The 16,707-nt window shown below is 43.8% G+C and overlaps 2 protein-coding genes across 3 annotated transcripts in view; one reads left to right on the forward strand and one right to left on the reverse strand.

Moving 5' to 3' along the window:
* Positions 1 to 2,372: 2,372 nt before the first annotated feature.
* Positions 2,373 to 10,460, reverse strand: lft1 (lefty1). 2 transcript variants are annotated; one of them, XM_062466881.1, is made up of 6 exons: positions 10,073 to 10,460; positions 9,795 to 9,941; positions 3,872 to 4,058; positions 3,465 to 3,711; positions 3,107 to 3,346; positions 2,373 to 2,978 (listed from the first exon to the last, which is right to left on the reverse strand). In XM_062466881.1, exons 3-6 carry the CDS (start codon positions 3,990 to 3,992, stop codon positions 2,654 to 2,656), a joined length of 933 nt encoding a protein of 310 aa, XP_062322865.1. In that variant the 5' UTR covers positions 3,993 to 4,058; positions 9,795 to 9,941; positions 10,073 to 10,460; the 3' UTR covers positions 2,373 to 2,653. The 2 variants fall into 2 exon arrangements, with proteins under 2 accessions (XP_062322865.1, XP_062322863.1); XM_062466879.1 differs by lacking the exons at positions 9,795 to 9,941; positions 10,073 to 10,460 and having other exon boundaries at positions 3,872 to 4,386.
* cdc42bpab (CDC42 binding protein kinase alpha (DMPK-like) b) overlaps positions 8,300 to 16,707 on the forward strand; it is a 48,930-nt gene continuing 40,522 nt past the window's right edge. The window contains 1 exon segment of the mRNA XM_062466888.1: positions 8,300 to 9,297. Within this exon segment, the coding sequence (XP_062322872.1) occupies positions 9,120 to 9,297 (178 nt within the window). The 5' untranslated portion in view covers positions 8,300 to 9,119.

The following is a 16,707-nucleotide window of genomic DNA, read 5'->3' on the forward strand; positions in this document are numbered from 1 at the left end:
GTCGGGTTGAATGCTTGTTCCTATTTATTGATTTTCTTTTCCTAAAGCATTTTTTTTTTCGATGGAAAGTTGAAGTGGTTAGCTTTGAGTCCAACTTGTCCACACTGTTCCAGTGTTTACATGTAATGCCCATAATATGTATTTTATTTTTTAAACTTTTTTATGGAAGATGCTAGATTCTGTGGCTAGTTTAGCACGTTTAGGCTTTGTGTGGTGTCTTAGAAATCTAAGGAAGTATTAATTGTTTCTGATGCAAGTCACTACCCCCCATTTTCACCAGCATATAAAAGGGTCACAACATCCTCTGAGAGATATAAAACTATACATTAATAACACTGAGCAGAGGAAACTTTGGCTACCAAAATTTGACGTTCTGATCTGCTTGGCAGCCTTATCTCATCTTTTGAACTGGCTTCCAAGACTAGTATTGTTAGTATATACGTTTGTGACTGTGTGGCCCATTGATAATTCTGGCTCTGTATCAAATCAACCATATCATGGCTCTTAATTGAAGATGCTTAATGTGATTGTCCCCACTGAAAGTGTTAAACCCTTGCATCCTTTCAGCCAGAATATAGGTTGTATGCATCCAAATTGCAATTGCTCATATTTAAATGTCTACAGGAATTTCCCGTAAACTCAAATGGCTCATAAATCATCACCGCTTGATGCTGGTGTGCTAGTTGCATGACTGTATACTCACAAATTACTTGTATGTTGTGTTCGAATGCAATTGTAAATTGCCCAGACTAGATTTTTATACATTTTGAGTTTGTGTTTTCAGCATATGAAGAGGTGTACAATAGTGAGTCATGCTTTACGTTCTGGGTGAGGTTGATCCTAATCTTTCATCGTTTTAAAAGCCTACTGACGCGTTTTCTGTATCGGATGTTTTGATATTTGTTCATATTTGCTTTGTTTTTTTATGTGGTTTTCTATCGCAACAATATGGAATAAATCAATAATAAAGATTAGAAAGTGTATAAACTGTGTGACAAATTATTTCTGTAGGATTTTCTTCAACCAGTGAATGCATTCCAAGGTGAATTGTTTGAACAAATTATGTTCAGACATGAATTAGGAAGGTTAGCAATGTACCATATTCTATATTCACATTCTACAGGTTCTAAACACTGAAAATAATATGTCTGTGTTCTGTTCTAGAACCTTTTTTGTGGCAGGGCCCCTAGTTTGAATATATCCGGGCCTAGTCTAAAATAAATATACATTTAAGTTGGGCTCAGATTGGTTTTCAAAAACATTTATAACTGAGAATGCGGCCATTAAATAATTTTCTTAATAAAAGGTAGGGGGGACAGATTTGCTATTTTCACACGTGCCACCCATGTATAATGAAACCTACGCCCATGGTTTCAATATATTTAACCTAGGGGCCTTCCAGACTGTTAAGAACCTTTCTTGTTAATGTGTACTCACATCCTGGCTCACCAATGTCTTTAGCAAGGATGTGGGGTTGACAGGACCCCCCACCCAGACTGCAAACAGAGATTGGGGTATGATCTGCAGAGCAGTTCCCTGCCTAACAATGTTGTGTCTGTGTGTATCAGCTAAAGACTGATGTCAACACAGCCCTTCTGGGTGTGTGTGCCATCGTCTTCTCCCCGTGAGGCCTGTAGACTGATCCTCCTGCAAACAACCACGACACGCAGGAAGCCGGGTGCAAATGTCTGCCAACAAATCTGTTGTTGACCGTCCTCTTCCATGACAGTAGCCTCTCATTGTGACAGGTTATACATCATTAGTCAAATCGCAGGTATTGACAAAGCATTACCATTTCCTATTTAAAACATAGCAAATAAAGAGGCACAGAATATACAGATGGAAGCAGCTGTGGGCCTTTTTAATTTGAATTAACTTGGGGAAGAGTGGCTTAGCGCAGACAAGCTTGCTGTTGTAGTCACAGACTGTAGTCACTGTGGAATTTATTTAGAAGTTAGTGGAAATTACAAGTATTGTCTATGTGAAATTAGGATTTTTTAAATGAAATTGGAATCAGCTAAAGGTGCTAAATGCGAGGTTTATGCTTAATTCATGTTTATCTGGGTTGGAAAGATAAAAGGTTATGGGGTGCACTTGCCTCATTTTAGTTTGATGATTTGTGAACGTTGTTTAGAATAAAACCAAACTTATGCTTGTGTATTTATTGACAGTTTGTTGTATATGTTGATGTTCCTTTTATTGGCTATTCAATGTTTCTTACTTATTATTTGTTACAGGTTCGAAATACATTAATTTTCATTCTCAATTTAGATATTTAGATTTGTAATGCATTGCATATTTTATTGTTTTGCAAGCAGAGAAAAGAGGAAAAAGCAAACTTATAAGTGAAAAAATAGTTTTATTTTCCCCAGCATAAAATATATCATTCAACCAAACTATTTACATCTAAAAACACCTGAGACCAAATGTCTCTGACTGCCGCTACTTCATACTATAAAACTTAATACAAAAGGATTGTAACACTGTAAACTCAATAGTTAAGTAGCCTATAGAACATTTGATATAAAGTGCTTGTGGGTACAGAGTTGAAATACAGCATCTTCGGTCCAACTCCCTGAGAATAACATATTTTAGTATAAAAGTACTGGAAGTCATTTGTAGGATCTACATTTTTAAATCTGGAAATATGAGTTCAAACTATCGATACATTGTCCATTGTACATGCACATTTCTCGACGATCATGTTGGGGAATTCGGCAACTTCAATCTCTGTGTAGTCGCCTTTCTTGACCAGATACATCATCGGCAGTGGTGCGCTTTCTGCAATAGTACATTTTCTCTCCCCATAGCCATAGTTGCGTTTGGGTTGCTTGCATCCTCCAGCGCACTTGTAAGCCTGGTAGCCCGTGGGTTCAATGATCCAATACTGGGTCCAGGTGAGTGCGCGGAAGTTGATGAAGTATTTATCTCTGCAGCACGACTCCTTGTTTGGATTGGAATCACAGTCGCCTCGAGATCTAAAGAGAGATAAAAAGAAAGGGAAACCGTTAACCTCCTGCGCCAGTACTAATTATGCAAATGAAAAGGATAGTTGTCACTCTATTACAATATCTCTCCATCCTGTATATCAAAGCGCGCTGCTTACCCAAACTCTTCGAGGTTGAGTGTGTAGAGAACTAGCTCCGGTTTCCCCAGGGTGTTGGCCGTCTGGTCCTGGGTGGTAAAGTGGACACTCTTGGCCATTTCTGCCGCGTAGCTGCCAGGTCTCTCGCCCTCGACCCACACCTCCATGTGCATAGGTGTGTTCTGCTGCGTCATCGACCAATAGTGCACGGCCTGGGTCACATCAAAGCTTTTCCAGCCCGTCTCGTGAATGGAAATCAATCTGTACGGGTGAGAAAGAGGGTGTGATTGATTGAACACTTTGCACGTCTAATTTGACAAGTGATTAGATTGGAACTCAATTAATTGAACAAGTCGCAGTTTCAAAATTCGAATCTTACCGAGAGTCCACCAGTGAGCTTCTGTTGGATCCGTTCTCTAGCATTTCAACCCAGTAGATGCTGACCCGAGCGTTGTTGACTGGACGGTAATTTTTCTTCTCGTTCATTGAGCGCTTGTGATGGGTAGCTTTCTGATACAGTTTTAACTCAGCCATGGTCACTTCGCTGTTAACTGGAATTCTCGCTTCCATTTCGAACGCTATCCTTTGCCGAGTCGTGTCCGAGTACAGATACTCCCCAGATATATCTAAAAAAGATAACATTTACATGGTTAAGGTTAGTAAATATATAGGCCTAACACTCAGAGACATGACAGGGAACATAAAACTGGCAGTTTCAAATACAGTGGCACTGAATAAATACACAAAACCGCAGTGCATACATTTAACAATTTAAACGATTTTTACCTGCATTTCCAGGGATGCCCCTCAGGATGCCCGCCAAACTAGGCAGAGATCTGCGCCGCCTGCTATGGTGCAGCTTCAACATGGAAGCGTACTTGTTTTTAATATGGGTCGGGATAACCATGTTCTCCAAATCCCGCTTGTGAATATTCGGAACTTCATCCAGACCAAGTTTTTGAAGCAGAGCGTCCTTCATGTCATGGTGCGTAAAAGCCTTGGTTAAGGTAAGAAAAGCAGCGCACAGAATACAAGCACGGAGAAAATCCATCGTAAAATCTTCCAGGTAGAAGTACAGTAGCTGAAGTCTGTTTGCTCGGAAAGGGAGAGAGACAGTGTCACTGTGACCCCCAGCCGGTCCTTATATGCTGGTGACACTCCCGGTCGTTCGCACATTGACGATGGGGGTGGGGACCGATATCAGAACAAAGGTGCGACATTAAAGCCACGTCCTGGACAGGCCATGTTTAAGTGCCATACTTCAAACAGCAACAAATCGCCAGTGAAGCGATTGAACGAAACACGTATCCGTTTCATGTATGGTGTTCTACAACTTTTTACCCACTCAATTCTTCCACTCTTTCTCTAAAACATAAGGCTATTTATTCAGTTTCAGGCAAACGATTGATGAAAGACCCATGGCCTATCTGTATCTATCAAAACTTGTTTTGCTTTAATGTCACTGTTAAAAATGTAGCCTAGTCTTTTCGATCTGTAATCTGCACAACGGAAAGAATCAATGAACCAATCCGTTTATTGTAGAAAAGTTGATGTTAAATAAGGATTTACAGAAACAAACAATTGAAATATAATTAGGCTAATAAAATGACCTGTAAATTGATATAAATTCTTATCATTCTGATGGATCTTAAGAACAGTAGTTTATTATCTTGAATAGGTTTAATTTTTATGTTTACTTACATTATTATTTCTTAATGAACATACATAGGTGGCTATTATTAAGTTATCATGTATTAGATCAGTAATAGATGTTACCAAATTCTAGCAAATCCTCCATGACCAAAGTCCATACACCTCTTGTTAAATCCTATGTTGTCTACATGATGCACATGGGGCCCAGACATTCTCTGACCCCGTGAACCATGGGCTTTCCTGAGTGTCCCTAGCCCGTAGCCCCCACATCTGTCTGTCCACACCCTGATGTGTACATTCCTCTGGACGATGCAAAGCGGGATCAGTCTGGCAACAGCCTGTCGTACAGTCTCTCTGCTCATTTCTGTTCTTCAATCTGTCTGGCAGCTCCCAGATACGTTTAGCCCAGCATTGGACTAGTGTGAGTGTGGAGTTTGGGGGTAGGAAGGAATGAGGGGAGGGGGTCCAGGGGGTGGGGGTGGATTAGATGTTTATTCCAAACCAGTCACCCCTTCTGCCTCCTCCAGCAGATTAAAATTATTAGCCAAACAGACAGTTAATCCAGAGCTCCAGCAAGGATGTGGATTGGAAGCTCTTCACGGGTTGGTGGTTATCTGATTCTATTGCAGGATTTGCCTTGCCTTTTTTGTCACACAAACACTAGAAGAGGGGTGCGCTGGCTGTAGCAGGGGCCCTGTCTGTGTTTGTGTATTGGGACTTATTTACTCTGAGATGTCAGACAGACCTACGGAGGACAGGAAGAGCAGATGACAGATGACTGTCAAAAGACACATCTCCACAGCCTGTTTTATGAGGACCACACTCTATACAGCTACTGTGTAGTAGCAAAAGCTTTTAGCAAAATCGACATATAGTGCATTTGTGATTTGGTGCATCACTTGTCTTACAATTTAAAGGTAAAAAACAAAATAGTGCTACCTGCAGTTCTTTCTTTTATTAAGTGTTGCATATGTTCTCGATTTTAGGCAGTGTCATGCTGTCAAAGTTAAAAGTCAATACTCAATATTTATATATTTCACTAGATTTTGTATACAAGTAAAATAATAAAATGTATTTGTATTGGTGGGAAAGTAATGTCAATGGTTTTCTTTGTTTCTAATGTTGAGGACATTGTAATATGGAAATGTCCTCCTCAATGGACCAGAGGGCATAAATTACTGCCTTGAATCAAATCAAGGTTGCACAGAGGCAATCAGATAGTTGAATGTTCATATGTAGATTCAGGCCAAATACATTGTTCAGTCTAGTCTAAGTATTTAGTGATGGCCTAAAATACACAAGAGACTTTCACTCCCATTATATCCCCTAATTTGGTAAATTAAGGTGCTTATTTGTGTGACATTTCTCAGTCTTTCCTTCTTCCCTGCCTATCAAAGGCTGTGGTTTCAGTTCAAAGGTACAGTTGATACTTTCAGGTGCCATTTCTTTTCAATCAAAGGCCTACAAGCTCCCACAATCAACAACACAGGTGTTAATGAACATCCATCATTTGCATTCGAAAGAAGTTCAATTTATCAGCCATCCCCTCCCGTTTGTGAAACATGAAATCTCCTTGCACCTAAACACTATCCTAGGCTACATGGTGAGGTAATGCACAAGCACATACACAGGATAAATGAATCAATCTGTGTTCTTTGAGATGTAGGTCTATAGATCTATCTTCCACGTTTATGAGAGGTAAGCTTAAAATGAGAACTTCTATAAAATGTGGGTTGCAAGTTCTTCTAGGTGTGGTCTGCGGTCTTCAGCAGCTGCGCGGCGGACGATTAATCAATTAATCCACTCGTTTGTGTTATTGTGGAGAAGGACGCTTTGAGAAAGTAAATAGGCTATTGATGTTGCTGCTAACTATGTAGCCTTCATGTTGTATAGTCACTAACTTACTGGTTATTGCTGGAATTAGTCATATCCTTGACCTTGCCTTATGTTATCGTCAAATATTTGAATATTTTCACCTGAAAAGCGCCAGCTGCAAACGCATTAGCTCAATTGTCCTCACTCACGCTAATAACCATCTAGGCCCGAGCCTACTAATCACCGAGTGTCTGTTGAGCGGTAAATGCGCCAGACATGAACAGGTATAGGCCTACAAAACAACATAATTGCACAATTGTTCATTTTCTTTGACCTCCAGTAGCCTATAACCAAATTGCATTTGATTTTGAATTTATTTATGGGTACATATCTTATTTTTTGGCACTGTAGGACATTTTCCTGTTTTATTTTATTGTGTAGCTAATCAGAACCAGGTCCGAACCGGCTGTTACCAGATGAGGGAATAATAATATAAACCAAATCCGATTTATTAGACTAAAATAAACTGACATTAGTTAAATTTATTACGTGCAAAGTTTACATCTAGCCTACATTACAGGAATCAAGGGTGTAAGTTTGGCTTGAACAGATACGGGGCATGGATTTTAGGGGGTAGGGCCTGATGCCGTTTTCTATTTTCTTGAGTCTGCAGTTGCTATTTGCTTCCGCGTGGGACTAACGCCCGATAGTTTCCTCCTTATTTTCGCATAAAGGCGTAAATCTGGTGGGATATTACAAGTATTTAAAGTGTGATGTGTTTGTGTGTGTGTGTGTGTGAGAAGGGGGAGGGGTGACAGTCTAGTCAAGACAAAAGTTAGGTTACGTGTACATTTATACACAAAAAAAGTGGAAAACATGGATGTGATGTATCCAATCGCAGTTCCATAGAAAGTTGTAGTAAGATTCCCCAGTCACTAGGTGGCAGCTATGCCCTACTTCGCCATGGGACAGTAATCACATGGCACTTTGCACCACTGGGCCATATGTCTGAGTTACTATAGGGACTTTTATAGGTTTTACTTTTATTGCATTGAATTCCTGACATTTGACATATTAACGACTCTAGATAACATTATATTGATCTTGATCTTCTGAAGGGTGTCTGGTAGGCTACTTCCATACAAAAAGTTACGTTTCTGGCTTCTTTTCAACTACTCATAAACACTTTTATATAGGCTCATCTAATTAAATTTGCTCTCATTACGTCTACGTCTTTGAGATTTTGTAATCAGTTAATTAAGGTTGAATAGATTTTTATTTATTTTTTACCCCAAAGCATAGACCCCAGCATTCACTGTTGTCTAAGCCTAGAGGGCTAGTCCATTGTAGAAAACATTAAATGTAAGGGGACAGAATGGAAAAAGCGTTTTTACATTTATGTGATGTAGGCCTATTTGATAATATTTTCATAAACGACTTGTGGGGAGTGTTGTGATGTTTAGAAAAATCCTATCCTTGTTTGGTTAATGATTCCTAATAACCTATATTCATTACACGTGTAAGGGACCAAGGGAATAAACTCGCCTATTCGGTCTATTCCCAAATGCTCTGTCATTAAAAAAAGATGTTCAATGACAATTAAAGAGACAGTTCTTCTTTCGCACATTCATTATGTCATTCCATACCACCGCCCGCAGTTTCCATTCACAATATTGACTATCCTTCTAGTGTCCCCTCTCCCGTCCCCGCAGCAGATGCTGTGACGGTAGTTTGACGGGCGCCATGATGAGCTGGGATTTTGCCTGCTGCAGCAAGGCTAGCAAGCGGAGACGGTAAGCGACCGGGGAGGCAGGCAAGGGGGGAAGGCTGCGTCCCGGATTGGTATGAGCAAGAATACACCATTCTTCTTGACGAGAACTAGCCCTACCCCTCAGGAGCCACAACGTTTTCGACGGCAACGGATATGGACTTTTACTCGAACAATCGTTTTAAACTGTGAACAGCATTCCACATAATTTAAGAAGAATGGTAATTAAAGGAAAAAACTAGCTAGGCTCCTACTAGCTAGCTAAGCCTTTCGCCCTTCTATTCTCATCAGAGGAGGGGCATTCGGGCTTTGTAGCATTGCAGATCTGGCTAGCTAGTATGTTGATGCATTTTCGTTGCAGCAGAATGGATATTCATATATATCAACGGCTCAGGGGATTGCTGTAACTGCATGGACGCGGGCGATACCTTGATAGAGAAGCATTTTTTGGACGAGAAGAATAGACATACTACAAGGGCTTTCAGAACGTCAAAATCTGCCGGCCTGGGCTGGCAGGGTCTGTGAGTTATCCTTTATGTGTCTTGGGAATAGGTTGAATATGAGGACGTATTCCACATTAAACCCATACTGTATCGATGCCTTTGTGAGAGGATGAGGATGATCGATTTATCTTAACCCCCCAGTAGCTTTTGCTGGCCTGAGAGCATCCAAGTTTTTTTTTCTTTCAACAAGGTGAGAATAACTTCTGTCGGCGTACCTAGCCCACTGTCATTCTGAAGATACTTTCAGCCAAGTCAGTTTCTATAATTGCTGGAAACACCCAAAATAGTTTGAATCATGTCGGGAGAGGTTCGTTTGAAGAAATTGGAAAAACTAATCCTGGACGGACCAGCTCAGTCAAATGGCCAATGCCTTAGTGTGGAAACCCTACTGGATATACTTATCTGTCTTTATGATGAATGCAACAACTCGCCCCTCAGAAGAGAGAAAAACATTTTGGAATTTCTGGACTGGGGTAAGAATTTGGCTTTCCTTTTTTTTGAGTCACAATGTTGGTGCAGTGGCCCTGCCTCTCATCACATTCCTTTTATAGTAGTGCTCAAGCTAGGCCTTCAAAGCGAAGCCACCACCTGATTACGCTTCAGTTTCGAAGTGCTAGCTTGTTATTGTGCCATTGTGTTTTTGTACGGGGGTATGACCTGTGTGTATGCTTATTTTGAGATACTTTAAATACAACTTGATTAGTCTTTCAAAACAAATCCGCGTTGCAACACAAGTTAGACAACAAAAACGGTGCTATTATGTTTGCCATTTGTTGTAGACGTGGTACTAAAGGGCAGGCCATAAAAAACATGGAACGTTTGCTTTTTTTTTACCTCCTCCCTAGTCCTCTCGTTTAAACCAAGCACACACAGGACCACACACTAACAACACAATCGTTTGTGGAAAAGCTGAACTGTGACGACATTCGGGGGTTTGGTTTGTGCATGAACTTGGAATGCGAAAACTCACCTTTTATCTGGTCGCGACTCGCGAGCCCCGTTGCTGGGCTCGGGCATGCCTGTCCCGCTTGTCTTGTCGGATCTCGGTGCCCGGCGGGAGCCAAGTGTGACTTAATTTGGATATTTTCAAGACGCTATACTAAAAAAAAAAAACGATCTGGGAAACAAGCTCACATAGCAATGAGCAAATAGAAGAAAAAGCACATTATACTCGGACATGATTAGGACTATTTAGCTTGCATTTAACGTCATGGTTATGAAGAGTTTCTACACTTGTTTAAACCATACCGAAATATGGAGGGGGTATCTCATAGCCTACTAAACACACCAGAAATGGAGGGCACATCCAACCCCAAAAGCCTCTCAAAGAACAGGCCTGGTTTGTTGGATGAAACTTAAGCACATGTAGGTTATAATGACTTCGCCTGGGTATTTGATCTCACTTGTAATTGTCTACCTCCTTCTGCTCACACCAGTAGACAAACATTGGTATAGTTTGGCTTTTCTTCTGTTTGGTGACCTCATTCCAGTCGAAATGGAGCCCTGCATGGCCTGCAGACATGAGGCACATAACATAGCCTGTACTGGTCTATAGCATAGTCTGGACTGGTATAGCTTTATTTACTACTAGCCATCCCATATCCTTTTACAAGGATATTACATAAAACCCTTAAAACTTAACACATGAGATGAGAGCTCAGCCAATTTCTGTTAAACATGCTTTGCTAAGTATCAAAGTAGAATAGTCTTTAGTATAGCATAGGCTTAGTTATAGTGTTTGACCTTATTTTTTAGCCTGCGTAGCCTCCTATTAACCTGATATAAAGATTAGTCACATAAAAGGTGACCCACCAATAAGTTAAGTTCTAGAGCAGGGCGTCTCCAACCCTGTTCCTGGACAGCTACTTGCCCGTAGGTTTGTGCTCCAGCCCCTGTTCAAACTAACCTGATTCAACACATCAACCAGCTAATTTTTTGAATCAGGTGTGCTTGATTGGTGTTGGAGTGAAAACCGACATGAAGCTAGCTCTCCAGGAACAGACAAGGTTGGAGACCCCTGCTAAGACCTTCCTCAGTCTTCTATGAACACAGTCTACGTTGGCCAGCTGCTTAAAGCTGTGGGGCGCTACAGCAGAGTGGATACAACTCCACGCTCCTGGGTGCTGGCTAGCAGACTCCGCCTCTACTTGGTCTGTGATCGCAGGGGCGAGCTAGAAATTAGGATTGCATTTTTTACTCGCTTAACAGACGCTTTTGTCCAAAGCAACACGCTGACAGTCCATGTGGAGAGTACAGCAGAAGATCGAGGATCGGGAGTGCGTAGCTCTAACAGTATGTCAGTGGTCAGAGTGAAGGAACGGCCTATTTACCGGGCACAGTGCAAAAAGGAATATCTCAACTATAGTGCGACAATAACATCTGTGACTTCTCTGTCGTCAGTGCAGGCACTAGGCCAGTCCAGGTGCTGAAGCTGGATAGTGTGGTCGGCCTGCTGTATGGAGATCCTGATGAGTGAGGTTGATTGTGGAGCAGGGGTCAGGACATCCTTGTCACGATGCTGGCCGTTATACTGTTTCCTGTCTGGAGATTCAGCAGGGCTGGGACAGGAAGTGCCGGAGGGACTGGGGTGTACTTTCAGGCACATGATGTCATACCAGGAAGTGTCTCTTTGTTTTGTGTGCTTCGGTCATTCCCGTGTGCTGCTTGCCTGCCTATATAAAGACACATCGGTGGCGAGGTCACTCATTTGTTTAATCACTCACTCACTCCTCTCCTCCTCCACAGACAGTCTAGTATATGAAACACTTAAGTGCACTAAATGTAACAGAGCAGAATTCGTTCATGCTATGTGCTCAATATCTCATGCACTCAGCCCAGGCCTTGGAGAATAAGAATGCCATCTGACTATTGCCAAGTTAGGCTATTACAGGATGTTATCCATCATCAGAAACTGGCTTAAGTCCTTGCTTGGCAAGTAACACACAAGAAACCAGAGTGGTAGGGGACTGTACACTTGCACCTAGTTACAGTCTTTTCAACATACAGTCTGAAAGGAAAAAACATGCAGTATATACAATGGCCTTCAATAGGAAGACAGTGATGCTTAGCTTATCACAAAAGGAAAGAGACAGCCTCTCCTCCTTCTCTGTTCTCTTCCTCCTCTCACCTCCTCCTCCTCCTCCTCCTCTGTTCTCTTCCTCCTCTCACCTCCTCCTCCTCCACTCCTCTCTTTGTTAGTATACTTTAAAATTGTTTCACTTGGGTGAGGCAAACGGTGTAGCAGTCTCTCTCTCTGGCTGAAAAAGGAACGCTACTCTTCTTCTTAATGAGTCAGACCCAGAGGAGCAATTAAGCCCTCTTCCCCTTCCTGTCCCCTGACAGCCAAGTCTAGACCAGTGATACCGACAGACTGACACACAGAGACACACTGTTTTCTCAAACAATTTCCCTCGCTATGAAAGGATGAATTTGTGCTAGCGACTTAAGCTGCCTTTCTTTTTTTTTCCCGGGTTGAAATGCGTTCATTGCCAACTTGGCTGAAGCGCGGCCTGCATACTTGTGTCTTCCCCCCTCAGTTACTGAACTGGAGTTTCTGTGGTGGTCATGGAGGAGGAGACACACTCTCCCTGCTGCAGGATGTGTGTGTGAATGAGTGTGTGTGCAGATGTGTGTGTGTGTGTGTGTGTGTGTGTGAGTGTCTGTTTTTGGTGTGTTCATAAGTGCAGATGTGTCTGACTGAGAAAGAAAACGGGCGTCCATGACTGTTATTCCTAATGTAAAGAGGGGATTTTAGCTCACAGTGGCAGATCTGACAGCTGATCAACCAGCATATTCATGAAACGACGCTGTGTCCCAGAAGAGCCAGCTTTGAGATGGGGTGGGAATACCCTCCCCTCTGATGTCACAGGGAATCTGGGCCCTGATATGAAAACCTTCCCCCTCTCCTTACGGAGCAGACTGGGTGTGGTATCCACACAGTATTTAGTGGTGATTTGCTGCGCTGAGAAAGGTGTTGATGGGTGAAATTATGTGGTTGGCTACGCGACGCCCAGCGGTTAAGGGACCAGGAGTTAGCAGCTAGCGTGCTTTCTGGCCCTCCGTGTTTGCCGTAGCCCAAGCATCCCTGCATTTTGTCCGGGCTCAGCTGTGTGTGAAAGCGCTGACTCAAGACAGAGGCCCTCAGAGCTGCACTGTGGAATTTGGAGTGGAGGTGCAATGTTAGGACGAGAGCAGCTGTTCAGGCCATGCTCTTTGTCCACAACCCCCCCCCCCCCCCCCCCCCTCTCTCTCTCTCTCTCTCTCTCTCTCTCTCTCTCTCTCTCTCTCTCTCTCTCTCTCTCTCTCTCTCTCTCTTTCTCTTTCTCTCTCTGCCCAGTAACAGTGTAGCGGATCAGCTAGTCGTCGCAGTTTATTGGGCTGGGGCTGGGGGTGGGGCTGGGGCTGTCAGAGTGACAGTGCAGTAAAGGCCAGAAGCCCTGAATGATGGATGGGTCTGCTGAGTTGCATCTCTGCAGTGCTGTGTGTTCAGACCTGGTTGTGTTCAGACCTGGCTGTGTTCAGACCAGGCTGTGTGTTCAGACCAGGCTGTGTGTTCAGACCTGGCTGTGTGTTCAGACCAGGTTGTGTGTTCAGACCTGGTTGTGTGTTATGTATTCAGACCTGGCTATGGATTCAACCCAGTCAGGGACATGTTGCCCGATAACCAGAGTTTGTGCAATCACACACACACCGCAACCTAATAGATATTGAACATCTAGTAAAACAGACTGTTGTCAGTGTGAGACTCCCACTGCTCAATCCCTGGACGACCATCCCGCTCGTGAACGAGGCAGCCACGGGCGGCGTGTCCTTGTCTTTGTGATGCGCTGGTGGCTTTGAGGGTGACCCTGTGGGGGCTAATATTAGGCCGATGTTGCAGCGCTGGTGTCTGGACTGACCAGCGAGGAAGGGACGCTCTCTGTTTCCCCGTGACTCTAATCACGAGAGTCAGGGCCTTCCTCTGGAGCACCAGGACAGGACAGGCTTTCATTCAGCCGGCCGAGCCCAGGCCTCCCTCCCCTCACATGGGCCTGATCTGGCTGGGCCGGCCCCTCTGCTGGATCACCTGGTTGTCAGGCCTGATTTCACTAATAAAATGAAGCCGGGCTCCTGCGTTGACTAATCAGATTACCTGTTTGTCTACATGTTTCTTCTCTCTCTCTCTCTCTCTCTCTCTCTCTCTCTCTCTCTCTCTCTCTCTCTCTCTCTCTCTCTCTCTCTCTCTCTCTCTCTCTCTCTCTCTCTCTCTCTCTCTCTCACTCTACTAAGTATGAATAGGATGTTTGTGGGTTAGTGCAGGTTTTTAGTTTTTAGATGTATGTGTACTGCTAGCTATGTTCCCATCACCCTGTCTCCTGGGAAATGAACTGTTTTCTGGATCAGGACAGTGTCTCCTCTCCTCACGACATGACGCAGGGAAATCCTGTGGTCGCTCTGATAGTCATCTCAATTGTCTGTGGACATCTACTGGACGGCCTATTTATAGACCATCATCTCTGCTCCCCCGCAGCCCAGAGAGAGCTAGCCTGTCCTGTCGAATCATTCACCCCCTTTCATACTAACCTAAAAACACAGGTAGCCATGCTTGGTGAGAGGAAGGAGGGGGATTGGGATTGAGTCTTTCCCATCAGTGTGCTGCAATCTTTACAGAATGTGACAGACATTACAGTTCTCTTTATTAGTCCCAAAGGAAATACAAGAAACCCAATATCCAGTCCACGACATCAGGGGATCCTGATGAGTGTGTGTGTGTCAGAGCAGGCTGTGAGGGTGACACACACACACACACACACACACACACACACACACACACACACACACACACACACACACACACACAGCTCTTAACCATACTGGCTACAGAATGGAAAAGTGTTTCACACTGTAGGCTAAATGTTCAGCTAGAAGTCGAAAAGTAATTAGACTTTTTACAACCTTTTCCTCCTGTAAATACTTGTATATTTTAGGGTAATTATCGTCCATATGCTCAAGATGCTTTATCCCTGCAGCCAGAGGCTCCTTTTAACAGCTCTGTTGGATGCTTATCTGATGTTGCTGATACCAAAGGGGTTTTCTTAAATGTCCTGCTCAGTGACCACATGCCATTATCGATTGTACTTTGTTGTCATTAAAGTCAATGAATATTTTAACAAGCTCTCTGAAGAACCAGATTATTCTAACACACCATGCATAGATGATCCCAGAGATGTTGCTGGTCCCAACAAGAATATTGTCCTCTCCAATATGCTCACTAGTCATGTGACTGGATAACCTGATCTAGACCAGTGTAGTAGCAAGCGTTTCCAAGTCAACCAGGAGGCTAATGTGTCCAACAGTTAAAAACAAAGATTAGCCAAGATCTGAGGCAAATAGGGTAACATCATCAAAACAGATCCGTCTGACGGTCGTATGGACAGAGAACTGGCTTAAGCTGGGCCTTCATTTCCTCCTGTTATTCGACTGTCTTTATTATTGTTGAAAAGGAGAATAGTCCAGGGACTTTAACTCCACAACAAGGCTCTGGCTCCTAGCCAGCATCCAGCGATTTAGCAATATTTCCTTTGAAATGTAATACATGTCTCTGCAGTCGGGTGTCGTCCTCGCTGCCTCTCTGAAGGAAGGCCCGGACGCGCACGTCCAGACTTGTCCCCCTCTGGCCAGATGCAAATTTGTGAAATACTTCTGGTTACAAGCCCCAGCACTGACACCTTGGTCTCCCAGGTGATAGTTAGCTCAGCGGACTAGTGTTTTCAGATGTGACTTCTAGGCTGTGGCCTAGAAATGGAACTGCAGGAGAGAGTGTGAATAACTATTACCCTCCTTCCAGTTACCGTGTTCAGAAAGGTTATGTCATAGAGTCCTATAACCTTCCAGAACCAGAGGGATCGTAAAAATATGATGATTCACCTCTGATGGACCTGTTCCAGCTCTTCAATGCCAGATCTTTCTGTCTCCCTTTACCTTAATCCATTTATCAGTTATTATCTACTTGATGGTGTGCTTGGGTTTGCACAGTAACAGTTGCTAGGACAGCTCTTGTCAAGCAGATCTCACCAGAGCTCTCCTTGTCAGGTCAGAAACCGAACGGGAGAAGGATGGGTCACTGCAGTATTGAGACAGGGCCCTCCAGGTGTATCTGCAGTATTGAGACAGGGCCCTCCAGATGTATCTGCAGTATTGAGACAGAGCCCTCCAGGTGTATCTGCAGTATTGAGACAGGGCCCTCCAGGTGTATCTGCAGTATTGAGACAGGGCCCTCCAGGTGTATCTGCAGTATTGAGACAGGGCCCTTCAGGTGTATCTGCAGTATTGAGACAGGGCCCTCCAGGTGTATCTGCAGTATTGAGACAGGGCCCTTCAGGTGTATCTGCAGTATTGAGACGGCCCTCCAGGTGTATGTATTGAGACAGGGCCCTCCAGGTGTATCTGCAGTATTGAGACAGGGCCCTCCAGGTGTATCTGCAGTATTGAGACAGGGCCCTCCAGGTGTATCTGCAGTATTGAGACAGGGCCCTCCAGGTGTATCTGCAGTATTGAGACAGGGCCCTCCAGGTGTATCTGCAGTATTGAGAGAGGGCCCTCCAGGTGTATCTGCAGTATTGAGACGGCCCTCCAGGTGTATGTATTGAGACAGGGCCCTCCAGGTGTATCTGCAGTATTGAGACAGGGCCCTCCAGGTGTATCTGCAGTATTGAGACAGGGCCCTCGAGGCCCACCTCCAGCACCTGGGTCTTCCTGTGGGTTCTGATAGACAAGCCCCAGCGGGGAAGAGATCACCTGGCCACTCCCAGCTCCCAGAGGAGCAGAGGGCTAAAGTTACCTGCACCTTGACACACCACCCCACGGCAGGGGGTTGAGGTAGGGAGGGAGGGAGGCGGGAGTGG

The sequence above is a fragment of the Osmerus eperlanus genome, chromosome 8 (genome assembly GCF_963692335.1).
Source record: "Osmerus eperlanus chromosome 8, fOsmEpe2.1, whole genome shotgun sequence".
Taxonomy (NCBI): domain Eukaryota; kingdom Metazoa; phylum Chordata; class Actinopteri; order Osmeriformes; family Osmeridae; genus Osmerus; species Osmerus eperlanus.